This window comes from Lipotes vexillifer, unplaced genomic scaffold (assembly GCF_000442215.2).
Source record: "Lipotes vexillifer unplaced genomic scaffold, Lipotes_vexillifer_v1.1 scaffold863, whole genome shotgun sequence".
Lineage (NCBI taxonomy): Eukaryota > Metazoa > Chordata > Mammalia > Artiodactyla > Lipotidae > Lipotes > Lipotes vexillifer.
Window position 1 is genome coordinate 98,107 of NW_006788168.1, and position 14,843 is coordinate 112,949.

At 39.1% G+C, this 14,843-nt stretch overlaps 1 protein-coding gene across 1 annotated transcript in view; it reads right to left on the minus strand.

Annotated features, from left to right (window-relative positions):
* The window catches only part of RNF144B (ring finger protein 144B), a 69,687-nt gene that overhangs the window by 29,308 nt on the left and 25,536 nt on the right, over positions 1–14,843 (minus strand). The window contains 1 exon segment of the mRNA XM_007461254.1: positions 9,112–9,216. Coding sequence (XP_007461316.1) covers positions 9,112–9,216 — 105 coding nt within the window.

Sequence of the window (14,843 nt, forward strand, 5' to 3'; positions counted from 1 at the left end):
TATATCTAAGGTAAAAGATTTGTCCAGAATGAATACAATCTTATATCATCGAATTATTAGGAAGAAATGAAATATTATTTGTTTGGATCTTGTTACATTTTCCTACTAATATAAAAGCAGTCAAGAAACCACAAAAAAGAAGCAGTGAAGAACGGTATTTAGAAAACACAAAAATTAATGGTGGAAATAAATCCAAACATATTTTTAGAACAATAACTCTAAATGTAGTATATGAGTCTGTTAAAAAGATTATCAGGTAAGATTAAAAGATTAAGCTATTAACAAGACAAACATCAAAAATACAATGCTTAAGAAAAGATGGATATTTAAAATAAATAAATAAATAAAAGAACATACTAGGAAAATACAAAGTAAAGCTGAGGTGGCTATGTTAATAACAGATTAAACAAACTAAAAAAAACATGTTACTAATTATAACTGGGCTCATTATATTTTGATTTTTAAAAAAAGGAGACTTACTAAGAAGTCATAGTATTTCTCAGCTTCTGGCACCTAATATGTAGTCTCAAAACATATGAAGCAAAAAAAAATTCAACAAAATAACCATCATGATGGAAGATTTATCATATTTCTTTCAGTAACTAATAGAATGACAGAGCAAAATTGATAGGATATAAAACATTTAAGCAACACCACTAATAAACCTGGGCTAAGAGCATATAAAGAGGCTATAGAAAAGAAGTTTGTTACCTTTCTTTTGGTTAGTATTTATCTAGTATACCTTTTTCTGTCTGTTTATTTTGACCTTACTGTGTCCTTATATTTTAAGTATGTCTCTTGTAACCAGCACAAACCTAATTTTTTTTGAAGAATATATTCTTACAATCTCTACCTTTTAATTGGCAAGTTTATATTTATTTTGCATAATGGCATTTTTAGGCTTTTTAAAAAACATATTCCTTTCTTTTATTTTTCCTGTTTTCTTTTGCTTCCTTTATTTCTACATTTCTTTTCTGTCTTGGGATGGAGGGCTAAGTGTTCTTTCTCTCTTTTGAATTCTTCATTCTTTTTTTTTCCTCACATCTTTTATAAAGTTACCATACCATTTTTATTCTTTTAATTCAAACTGTTGAAATTTTACCATACTTACTAACAAATTATGGAGTCCCTCTGTATTCTAACCTCTTTGAGAACAAATCAAATTATAGCACTCTAATTTCATTACACCTCTGGCTTAGATACTCTTTTACACCACTTTCTCTCTGTCTCTGTCTTTCTCTGCACACTTAAGTTAAATGCTCTCTTGGGCTTTTCTTCTCTTTACTTCCCAGTGGAAGCTCTTCTCAAATGTCTACTGAGTCTTGGCTGCTGGTACCTACTTAAGAGAGATGCATGAAAGGCTCTGTATATGTGAGCAGGCCTTGCCATTAATGAACTTCCCTACAGTTCGAAAATAAAACACTTATGACCTCACACATTTCAGTGTCTGCAGGTCTTTACTCTGAGATCTTTGAGCTGTCCAAAAATAAACAAACAAAACTACAATTGATAGAATGAAACAGGCAAGGAAGACTATTCAAGACTATTACAATAAGGGGAAGAGATTGAACTCAACTCCTGTGAAACAAAAGATGAGAGAGTTTTAAGCATGGAGCAAGCTACTGGCAAACTACTGGAGTATGTTGGGAAGAGGCTAATCAATGTGATTAGGCCACCTGTGTTTCCTAATGGGCTCCTATGGAAGTCAGATTCTGACCCTCCCACAGAGACTGGGAGAGAGGGCCACTATCTTTTTTGATGATTACATTTCAAAGGGAGGGATCCCAGGTCCTTGAAAAAGACATTCCTGAGTTGTTGAAGATTTACATCTCAAAAGGGCAGAGAAATAATTTATAATTATAAAATTTTCTAAAGTAAATGCTCTAGTGGGGGTGGAGTCAAGATGGTATACTAGAAGCATGCAGAATTTACCTCTCCTCACAACTAGGGCACCTACCAGGCATCTGTGGGGGACCACAGACACCTAAGGGGACAGAAGGAACTCCCAGCGACTGGGTAGGAAGTGGGGCATGGGGAGGGTTAAGGGGGAGGAGAAGTGGAGGTGGGATGGGATCAGTGCCCCTGAGGGGTGTCTGGGGTGAGGGGAAATAAAACACTTGACCTCACCAAAAAAAAAAAAAAAAAAGAATATCACAGAAGTGATGTTGCGTCATCAGGAGATACATGAGGACAATCTGTCTCATTACTGTCGATGTTAACTTTTTAACTTGATTAAGGTGATATCTGCCGGATTTCTCTACCCTTTGTAACCAGCAAGTATCTTGTAGTGAGATATTTTGAGATTCTGCAAATACACTGTTTTTCATCATACGTTTTTCCCACTAATTTTTGTATCTATCAATAATTCTTGCCTATAATAATTATTACTGTGTTACTTGCTTAATAATGATTTTCTATTTCCATCATTCATTTCCGCATTTATTGATTAGAATTCTATTATAAGTAAGAGTTGTCCCCTATCCCTCATGTATTTGTTTATTCATTTATTTATTTAGGTCGATATAGACTAACAAGACTTATTTTCTTCAGTGAGTTCTAATCCATTACTAACCAGACTCATATTTCTTAGAAACAGAAATTTCTAAGTATTTTCTCAACTACTGAGAGAACTTACCACCGCCCCCCCCGCCCCGGTCAAATCAACTACTAAAAAATCCTGAACTTGATTTAAAGTGATTTTTCGTTATTTGCCCTTTGAAATTTGTACTAACCTACCTGTTAAACAAAAAATTTCCTCTCCTCCCATCCAAAGACCACGTTTTCTCCTCATCACTATTGAAACTTTCCAAAAAGAAAAAACTTTTTCATTCAAAGAGAAGGCAAATTCAGTTTCATTTTAATAGAACAAAAACAATAATATCAGAATAATAACAACAAAAGGCTACTAATTACCTGCAATCACTGTCTTTTTTGTTGTTGTTGTTAAAAATGAACCTGGGGGTATTTATTCAATACCCAGTTCCTACTCTGATGAAAGTCTTCACTTTTTCACCCCCCTCCACCTACAGCAGAGCATAGGCAGGGAATTCAGAATATATGTATATGTGGGGTGCTGAAACTATTATATATAACAGTTAATTGGATATAGCTAAAATCCACAAATGAGAAGAAACAAAAAGGCACACCCTTGTGGACCATTACTAACTATGACCATAATATTTGAGCAGACATCACCACCTACATTGACACTAACCCTACAAAAACCAAAGGAAAAGAAAGAGCAGACAGGGAAGCCTGCTTGCCAGAGAAGCATTAAGGCTAATACAGTGTGTTCTCATTATATTGATAAATACAATGTATGCTGTCTTTTAGTTAGAAAAATAAAATGATTAAAACACAAAAGCTAGGGACTGGCTTTCATGTATGTACTACCCATCAAGGTCTGGAAAGCCAGGACAGAAGAGGGAAAAAATAGGCCGGATTTTACTTAGGTTTGACCCTTTAAGTCATACTTCTGCTATGATTGCTCTGAAAAATTAAAGGAACAGGCTGAACATAGAAAACAAAAGATCAGTAGATCTGGAGATGAAATTGACCACAGAAATCGAACACTACAGCATGTCAAGGTTTCGGCAATTTCTGAAGGGCTGTGACTTGCAAAAATACTGGTAAGAGAAATAATACTGGCGGTATGGATAGTGCCCTATCACACTAACACAGAAACTAAGAATGTTTCCTAACACAACCCAGAAAATAAAAACTGGCCCATCCACCCATTCATATGACTGTAATAAACCAAGCTCACACTAGCTATCAAATCCTACCTGAAAAAACAAGAGGGCATCATCGTCTGAGAGCCAGAAGGTGTGGCCCATTGGGGAAGCAAAAGATGGAGACCTGGAATTCCAGGGCCAGGAATCTTTCAGAAAGGGCTGCTTTCGCTCTTCTTTTTCCACCTGTTCTGCAGAGGCCTCAGTACATCTTCCCACAACATCCCCCGCCTCTCTCCCTCAGCCCATCAATGAGTAAAAGGGATATGCCCACGTGTACATCCACATGACACATTCACCGCACCGCTGCTGAGTCTTCTTATATTTGCCTTTACTTAAAGGAGAAGCTTAGAAACATTACTCTTCACTTATATGCAGTTTTTTAAAGATTGATATAGCTATACCTTTTTTTAAAAAAAAATCATTTAGTTATTTATTTCTGGCTGCATTGGGTCCTCGCTGCTGCGTGCGGGCCCTCAAACAACGTTTTAAATATGCTCGAAGACAAACTTCGGCTTGCAATCTCAAAAACATCTATTAACTCCAGCATGGCAGATTCCTTTATCCTGCGCCACCGCAAAGTTTTATTCTTCTCCAGCCAACAGGGAACACAGTCAAAGGTTGTTTATAGACATGCTCAGTCCCTTCCCATTCAGGTCCTTAAACTACAGGAACATTGACATGGACACTTGCCTGGGCACCCTCATTTTTCCTCTGCCCCAGCTTCATACTCAGATAATGGGGGGAAAAAAGAGTTAAATGAAAAGATGGCAAGTGGAGACAGTGCTAAAGGGTGATGTGGGAGGAACACCTGGATCTCTTATAATTCCAGCAGCCTTTACATAAGCCACCGTAAACAAACACGTGATATGAGTAAAAACTGTGTTTATTTTGCAAATATAACTTCAAATTTCTCGGCACTCCACTCCTCCATCCCCCCATCCCAGTCCTTCCACAGTGCCCCACCCTAAATCCCTTCCTATAGCAATTCTGGAGCTCCCGTTCTTGACAAGAACAGCTGCACCCATTCATCCTCTGGGTATGTGCTGTGGCACCAGCAGTGAAGGCAGGTCATGTCAGTGCCCCAGGACTTGGAAGGAGTATTGGTGGGTGAGAAGCTGTTCCCTGCCATCCACTGCCAGCTGGCAAGGGGTAGAAGTTCAACTTCTCAGGCCGTGTAATGGTAGGTATGTGCTCCACTTAAAATTTTTTTTTTTAATATGTATTTTTTAAAATTTAGTTTTGGCTGCGTTGGGTCTTTGTTGCTGCATGCGGGTTTTCTCTAGTTGCAGCGAGTGGGAGCTACTCTTCGTTGCAGCGCATGGGCTCTAGGGTGCGCGGGCTTCAGTAGTTGTGGCGCATGGGCTCAGTAGCTGTAGCTCTTGGGCTCTGGAGCGCAGGCTCAGTAGTTGTGGCGCACAGGCTTAGTTGCTCCGCGGCATGTGGGATCTTGCCGGACCAGGGATTGAACCCGTGTCGCCTGCACTGGCAGGCGGATTCTTAACCACTGCGCCACCAGGGAAGTCCCTCGCCACTCAAATTTGACATGGCCCAGATAAATGGGTCAGGTTCTCCCTGTGGTGGTATGTTACTTCCCTAACACAGTAAGGAAACTGCTTAAATGAGTCATCACCTTTTTAACAGGGCTACTAACTTCAAGCAAAGGCCTTGCCTGAAGAAATGCTATCAGGACTAACCATCTGTGTCCTGCCTTTCATAATTCCATGTTGGACAAGATTCCTGGATCAAGTGCATTCGAAACGCTGCTGAGCAACAGCTGAAAGTACCAGATGACGCAAGCAAGGTTTTCCTTTTCCCCAGGGTCCCAGTAATTGCGCCTCTAGGGCACAAGTCCTCCAGTCACTGACTCCCACCAGCTTCCATGACATTGAAGGGAAGCTGCCCTTTCTGCCGTTTCTTACGTAAATAGTATTTGGGTTGGGCATTGAATGCTTTGCTGATGAAGCTACTCCTGATAAATAGAAGTGAAGGGGCAGAGCCACAACTGAGCCAATTTGGAAGCATTACAGCTTGCAGGAGACACATATGAAGCACAGTCAACTTTGCGAGCTAGACCTACACAGGAAAGCATTCAGAGGTGTCCTTTGAAGATGAAAAATTTTATACTTACATGCATTTTGTAAGACAATGAACGGTGAAGAACCATATATTGTACTATAAATAGCTGCAGCACAAAGGGAACCTCAGCCTTAACCAGAATTATTCTTAACAAGCAAAGTATATTTATGTGTTACCTATAAAAATAAATACTTTTTTAAATGACGGAAGAAGCAGTCATAGAGACAGAATCCAGTCAAGCACAATGTCAATAAGCCCCACTGTGATATACTCAATAATATCTAGATTAAGAGCTATGTGATATAATAATAATAACTGTATATGAGAAAAGCTTGATGTCAAGTCAGAAAGGGAGATGGTACAGCCCAAGCTCATGTGTGTAAGGTATTTGCTTTCAAAGGAATAGTCCCATATAAACTGTCGAAGCTACCAATAGCTCCATTATAACCTACTCATTTCTCAGTTCAAAAATGAGAGACAATCACCACCACCACCACATTTTTTGACTCTGAAAAAAAAAATAGTGGCAAGTTAATTAAGAACATTTGATTACTGTAATTCACGCTCATCTTCAGTCAGGCTCTTAGCCAGACCTATGAGTACAGAAATGGTCCTTTAATGTCCTGGAGTGTCTCTTACTTACCTAATGGGAAACAGACTTTGGAGAATGTAAGAAGTACCATAGTTTAGTTTGGAGTATGTTTTCGTTCTGTTTTTCAAATATCCTTTTGTCATTTTTAAGAGCCATTATGGGTTTATTTGCTTTCAATGCAGCCTAAAAGTAAAATTGTTTTTCTAGTAAAGCTGCGTAAATGGAATCAGCACTAGGGAAGTGTGAATGAGCACGTGAACAGAGGGAAAAGTAAGGATTAAGAAGGAGAAGAGAACTACGGGGGAAGATGACCAGGGAATGTCTATACTAAGAAAACCAGAAAAGTTAGACTGTTCTAGAGATCTCTCAGACAAACCATGGCCTGTCTTCATTCATCTGTACAACATTAGCCCTAACATTTGATATCCAAAGTGTCAATGGCGAATGGTTACCATTCATTCGAAGTCTAGAACGCCACTATGTAATGAGCTTTCTGCAAAGATGGAAATGTTCTGTTCTGTGCTGTCTAACCTGGTAGCCACTAGCCACATGTAGCTACTGAGTAGTTAAAATGTGATCAGTGCAAACAAAGGAATGAATCTCTAACTTTAATTTTAGTTAGATGTAAATAGACACCTGTAGGCTTATCTAGAAGAGAGACTGGGATTAATTTCAAAGGCTTGTTTAGAAATGTCACTTCATTTATGTTTAATAGATTTTGCATACATGAATTAAATAAGATTCCATGGCAGACACGGCTCTTGCTGCCTGTTCCGTCTCACACTTTTTGCTCTTATAATTATCTGGCTCTTTATCAGTATAATGTCTCCCTGCTAGATCAGAAGCTCCAGGAGGACAGCACTGGGACTGTCTTATTCACCTCTCTGTCCTGGCCCAGAACAGGGCCTGGCACATTGTACACTCAGTAAAAAAAGGAAGCATATTCCCTGGAAGGCTTATGTATATAGAAAGATGCTCCTGCAAATCTGGGTCTCATTTTAAAAACCACTTCCAAGTTGCACAGATCAATAGTATTCTTGGTAGATAACCTAATTTTTCCCCATTTTAATTTCCTCTACCCATTACTCACACAAAAGTAAACATTTCTCACCACAGGATGTACATATTTAATACTGCCTTTTCATTTTAAAAATTCAATTTATTTCATGACTTTCCTAAAATGAACAACTTCTAAACCATTATGCATTCCTTTTATTCTTCCCCCCAAAACACTTCAAGCTCAATTGTACCACTTACCCGATATTTCATAAGCTAAACACAGGGCGCTCAGATGCAAATTGGTTAAATATTGTCTATAACATCTTTCTGACTGCTTTGCGTACAAAGCAAAGGATATATATGTAAAGCATATATATTTGTATACAAAGCATATGTGTGTGTATGTATCGTGTTTACATACACATATTCATACACACACAGGCACATATCCACATACATACGTATCCACACACCTGTATATCTATACACATATATGCACTCTATTGGGCTTTCAATTATCAAGTCCTTTATCATGCATTCTATTTATCTACCTAGTTCTACTCTTAAAGCCATGTAATTTGTCAGAAAGTATTGGATTGGAATTCTAGCTTTTCTGCTTTTTAGATATGCACTCTTGGGCAAATTACTTAGAAACTCTGGGCTTCAGTTTTATAAGTTTGTTGAAAGGATTAGATGGTATACTGGCCAAGAAAGCAACTACATGAACACAGACAAGATTTAAAGTGAGCAGGGCCTGAAGGTTAAAAGCAGATTTAAGGGCAAAGCTACTAATCAGGGATTGAAAAAACAAAGGAAAGAGATACATCACAGTCTTAATACGGTGGGAGAAGAACTCACTCAAAAAAGACATTTCTGTGCCTGAGAAATATGGAATGAAAGGCCTTTCTCTGCTCTTTGGAAATGGTTCAACTCAGGCTACCTTTGCAGAATCACAATAATTTATATTATCTATAACCGTGGCTAATCTGTCACCTGTTTATCTGACTATTCAGATAAGGCCACTGACTATTCAGCCTCCAAACCTCACATTTGGTAAATTTCTAGCACCTTAACCTATTCTAGAGATTCTTCAACACTCAGAGGGCATCTAGAAATAGAACCAAAGTAAGTAACAGCTTTAACAGTTTCTATAAAGAATCCAAGGTATGTAGCAATAAAGTACTCCTTTAAAAGGTTAACCTTTGGGGACTTCCCTGGTAGCACAGTGATTAAGAATCCGCCTGCCAATGCAGGGGACATGGGTTTGAGCCCTGGTCCGGGAAGATCCCACATGCCGTGGAGCAGCTAAGCCTGTGCGCCACAACTACTGAGCCTGCGCTCTAGAACCCGCGAGCCACAACTAATGAGCCCGTGTGCCACAACTACTGAAGCCCGCGTGCCTAGAGCCCGTGCTCCGCAACAAGAGAAGCCACTGCAATGAGAAGCCCGCACACCCCAACGAAGAGTAGCCCCTGCAACTAGAGAAAGCCCGCGTGCACCCAGCAATGAAGACCCAATGCAGCCAAAAATAAATGAATAAATTAATTAATTAAAATAAATAAGTAAATAAAACATGATCTTTAAAAAAAAAAAAAAAAGTTAACCTCTGTATTTTGTTTCTAGACTCCCTGGCAGAGAAGTACATAAAGAGTCAAGATCCTAGGAAATCATGTCAACAGGAAAGGGAAAAATCAGTGCAGTCATCCATACCTCAGCTTCCTGTAGGGTCCCGTGGTTTAGGCACACCATGTCAGGGCAAGTGATGGGAGACCCGCATCCTTCTCGGATTGCCAGCTGCATGTACTGTTTCAGACACTAGTAGTTAAGAAGAAAAAAAGAGATGATTACCCACCACATGACAGAAGCACCAAGGTTATATAACCGCCACTGCCTCTTCTTCCTTAATTGGCAGACCTGGGGCTCTTGTACTCAGGAAACATAAGTTATCATGAGTGTGAATAATCCTAAGAGCCATCACTCTGGAAAGAATGCAGAGACAGGTAATTAATTATGTATGACTTAGTCCTAAGAATACTGAGTTTATCCAAGGCAACAAGTCAATGCCTGTATGCTCACACATTTTATCCACCATAGATTGGGAAACGGAGAAATGTTCTTTTGCACTAATGGCAAAAGCCCTCTTTGTACATTTTTTTTTTTTTTTAACTTACATGACTTCCCGGCTCCATTTTTACGCAGTGGTCCTCTCCCTCAAAATTTGCCAGGAAGTAGAACTGTGTGACCCTCGTGCTGAGCTTGCCAAACAGAATCAAAATAAGATTAAGGCACTGGCTCACCTATGAATACTCTCAATAGCAAATACACCTGGAAGAAGTGTCAAAGACAATTTGGCAGAATGAGACCTTCCCAGAACTATAGGCCTTGGTAGATGCTATGATAAGGAAGTTTGAGGAGAACCCGGGGAGAGAAAATATTGGATAGGAAATAAGAAATCCAGAGAGAAGAATTGGAACACCGTAGACAAACTTGGTCTACTCATTGCCTGTTGCATGTGGATCTTGGGCACTGGGTGGAGAAGTGAGTCAGACTGAAAAGGAACTGAGAGCATTATGAAGACCTCTGACCCCTCCCTTCTCCCTTCCAACCCATCACCACAGGCCCACAGGGAATTAAAAGGCATAGTTCCGGGAGATCAAACTCTTAAGAAATTCAAAAGCTGGCTCCTCAATTTCTACTAATTTGCTTATAATTGGTGAGCTCTTTTCTATATGCATGATGAAAAACAGTCAAGCTCAAATGTTTGAGGAAGACACCCCCCAAAATACATAAGCGTCAATAAATTAATGACTCTTACAAAGTAATGATTAGTCATAATTTGGTTCCGATTTTTACAACACTATACATTTATGTATCAACCTGCTACCTTAAAAATACTGCTGTTGCACCTTTTATAAAAGCTTAACTAGTAAATAAATCCTAATGACATAATTGTGAAATCTTTTCCTTCCATTGACCACCTTTATGCATTTTCCCTGTCTGAAAATAAAACTATCACAATTGTATTATTTCAGAAAAACAATCATGTATTTATCTGATTGAAGTTACTGTTACAATGTACTAATGAATTAATGACTAAGGCAAAGCATTTAAACCATATTTTTAACTCGGTAAATACTTAAAAAATCCCTTTTCCAAGGAGCCAGTTTTTTATCACAGAAAAAACTAGAAAATAACCTAAATATCCAAAATAGAAAAATGCATCAATAAATTATACTAAAGTCATGCAATAGAATGCTGAGGAATCGAGAAAAATATGTTCAAATGATGTTTAAAGACATGGGAAAAAGCTTAAGATTTAGTATGAATTGGGGAATAAACAATATCTGAGAACAGTCCTCGTAAGTCACTCTTCCCCTACAACTGACCACGTATAGATATAATATTTCAACTTTCACTTTTTTGCTCAAGAGAAGAGTGAACAATCACTTGCTCTAGGAGTTACTACGCCAGACAAGGTCTCCAGTACGAGGAAGAATGATAAGAAAGCAGTAGCAAGGAAATGTGGGGAAGAACTTCAGGCAAAACTCGAGACGAACTGCAAAAGTGGCTAAGAAAAATAGTGTCACACTAAGGGACACATAAATGAGGAAATGATGTGAAGCCCTGTCCACCCAGCTCTGCTCCTGAGGACCTCTCGGCCTTCCAACTGCCACACAGATTCCAGCGTTCTTGCCTTGATCTCTCCCGCTGCCACTTGAAACTGATGTAGAAAGGGTGAAAATGTATGGTCTCTAGGCTCAAAGGGAAGATATCTGAGAAAAACATAGTGAACAGTATAATGAGCGTCAAATCCCAATATCTGGGCTCTAGCCGCAGTGCCACTCTATCAGGCGACAATGGGAACATTACCTAAACCATGACCCCGACTTGCCTCCCTTAATTTTTAAAATGGGGACAATAATACCTGTTATGGCTACTTCACAGGGTTTAAAACACTCATACGCACAAACACAAAGCTAACATTTTGTACATGGAAGCCCTTCGGAAGTGTGCAAAATGCAGAATATTTAGTCATATTTCTACTGCATTTCACCTGGTCTCAGACTTCTAAAAACTTTGTGGAGAAATGTTAATCCTTTAGCCTTCTAAGGTTATTCTTTCTCCACTCCCTTCAGGAAACCCGTTAAACCACTTGCGGTAGAGAAGCTCCATAAACAGAGCAGATATTTATAAGAGAACATCACACACGCCTCTATTCAAGCCTCTCTGTAGAACTATTTATTTGCATCTATAGAAAAGGCTTAGAGTTAAATAGGAACTAAAGAGACTATGTGAGTCTTTATAGGCAAAAAAATTCATCTCAACTTATACTGCAAATTTGTAAAGCTGAAATCTAAGTTTTCCCAAGAGTTTATAATGTATGTTCTATTTGCTAATGTAATGCTCTTAGATACACTGCAACCAGGATACATAAACCCAGTGAATTTTGAAGCTTCCCACAAAGACCCTCCTGACCACAACATTATCTGACCTGTGCTTTTAGGACAGAAGTTAGAGGTGTATACACTGACTACAGGGTCTAAGTATATGACCTTTTTTTTTTTTTAAATTCTGAGAAACACTGCTTCAAAATAGAGATTTGTAAGTGCATGTTGCTAAGTGATGCTACAGCACAGGCACTTGACACTCCCTCACTGCGGGCATGCATTTCTATTCAAAGGCAAAGAGGGAAAACCAGCCCAAGTTACTGCCTCTTACTGAATTTTCAAGTAACTCAGGTTCATTATATGTCTTCTATTAGCTTTCACAAAAATTTAATCTCAAACCCTCCCTCTCTTCTTTAGTACCTCTGGCTAAAGCACAAAAGAACCATAAGCATTCACACGAACCCCTGTGCACGTTACACAAACTAAACCTACGTACAATGGTTAACAATTCTGGGAGAAATGGCACCTAGCTTGTAAATACAGAGAAACACAGAAAGCGAAAAAAGAAAACTACCGTCATTTAGTCACATTAAAAAAAAATCACATTCCATTAAACAACAGGATTAAACAAATGTCTAACTATGCAATTTTCATAACAGCTAACAAATTCTAAGGGAAATGTTTCAAAAATTGAACTTTTCAAAAATCTTTTTTTTCACATCTTTATTGGAGTATAAATGCTTTACAATGTTGTGTTAATTTCTGCTGTACAACAAAGGGAATCAGCTATATGTATACATATATCCCTATAACCCCTCCCTCCCACCCTCCTTATCCCATCCCTCTAGGTCATCACAAAGCAGAGCTGATCTCCCTGTGATATGCAGCAGCTTCCCACTAGCCATCCATTTGGTAGTGTATATATGTCAATGCTAGTCTCTCACTTTACCCCAGCTTCCCCTTTCTGCGTCTTTATTCCTGCTCCGATGACCCAAAAAATAATGAAACCATTTTTTCTTTTAAGTCGCCAATATTCCATTTAGTTTGATAGAACATAGAAACATCTTTAGGTCATTAAGGGTCATGTATAATAATGATTGTTCCTCAAAATCATTCCACAGCCCTCAAGAATTCAGATGGGATCTAACCAAGGATTTAACCATCAAACACCTGGTGAACCAGATGACGTGTCTCTTCCAACCCTGAGAGCCTATGAATTATGTACAGTGGAGTCTTCCCAGAAAGGGGTTTCTTCTAGGCCCCTTTCAGGGATGTTATTTTCCAGCTGACCAAAGGACATTCTTCATTAGATATTCTCATCTATTAGGTGGACAAGGCAAAAAGGGCTACAACATTCAGACAAAGCTCCTACGTATCCACCACAAGAATTATACACACACACACACACACACACACACACACACACACACATCAATATATTTACTATACAACTGCTCATTCTGTTACTACATTATAGCTTTCTTAAAGGTTTTTTTCCTTTTTCCTTTAAGAAAAAGCATTACAATGAATAGTTGATGGAACTGGATTCTAATGATCAAGATTGAAGTGCAAGCTCTAAAAGTCTCCTCTGCATCTTGGGCAGGTCATTAACCTCTCGCTGCAGCACTCACAGTTATAAGATGGGACAATACCACCTGCCTAGCCTACTCTCAGGGAAATGGAGAGTCCTCCATGAGGATAAATACATGAAAATACTCTGAAAAGTGAAAGAGGAATGCACATGTAAAGAAGAGGTTGGAATAGAAGTCTCTGAACTTCAGGCAGGCACGCAGACATGAAAGCCCCAAAAGAGATGTGACCCCAAGAGGGTGCGGAGGGGAGGTTAAGAGGACAACAGGCATTGTTGGGAGAAGACAGGTAATGAGTGCCATTAACTGAAAGTTTAAATTGAGCCCCAGGATCGTGGACACTTCTAGGTGACAGTGCTGGGGTTCTGAGGTCAAATAAAAACTGGCAGCCCACGTGGCTTGAAGCTGAGTTGGTGACCTATTGACCTAGGGTTTCTCATCCCTAGCTCAGCCATGGGTGGGAAAGAAGGTGATGGGGGAAAGTACTTGAGGCCAAAATCTAGACAGGCCTTGAGTAAGTGTCTGTTTTGCTTTTTATCATTCCTAGTACAATGCTGTACACTAAAATGGATATTTAATAAAATGCAGACTAACACTTCTCGGCCTCGGTACACAATTACATCACAATGTCTCAAGTGTGTTCTAAATAACATCTCTTATCAAAGCCAATATTCTGTTTACTCCAGTTCAGACTATGATGTGTGTACATGATCCAAGAATAATGCCTTCTTTGTTGGATGCCGTTGAGCTAAATTATTAGTACAACTCAAGATGGTATCTCTTCCAATTCAAAAAGCCTTTTAACACACCCAAAGTATCCTGGCTTGGAAACATATAATGGGTTCAAAAAAATTCAAATAAATCAACAACCCATAGCTAAGCAGTAAGTTGTTTCCTGGTACAGCATGATCCTAAAACTTTTTTCTTACAAAACCCCTTTCAGAAACCTTGACTTTTCACAAATATGATACTCCTAGTGACGGGGATCACCTTCATACCCCTTTGTCAACTACACAGGACATCAGAGGACTGACAGGAAAACCTGGTACCAGATGACTACAAAGAAGCCCCAAATCAAACAACAAACCGTAACTAATGTTAAAAAGAGACATCTTCATTAGATAACTAATGAAGACCTCTCGGCGGTTTTACATTTCTCATCCTTAAGCTTCTCTTATTCAAGAAAGCCTTCCTTGCCTTGGACCCCAGTCTGATGCAACGCCCAGACTGTCTGCTCTCACAGCACCTTGATGACCAGCTAGCACAGTACTTTTCAAACTGGGTGCAAAGGTGCATTCTTGGGAGCTCCCAAGTTCTCCATGGCTAGGTTTTTTCCCCCCATTTTATGTTTATTTAATGGTATTAATAAAAGCAGAGAAGACCCATTTCCACTCGATGTCAACGCTCACACTTGTGCTGGTGGGGCAGTCCTGTTTTGCCAAGCAGGAATGCTTTCATTGTCACC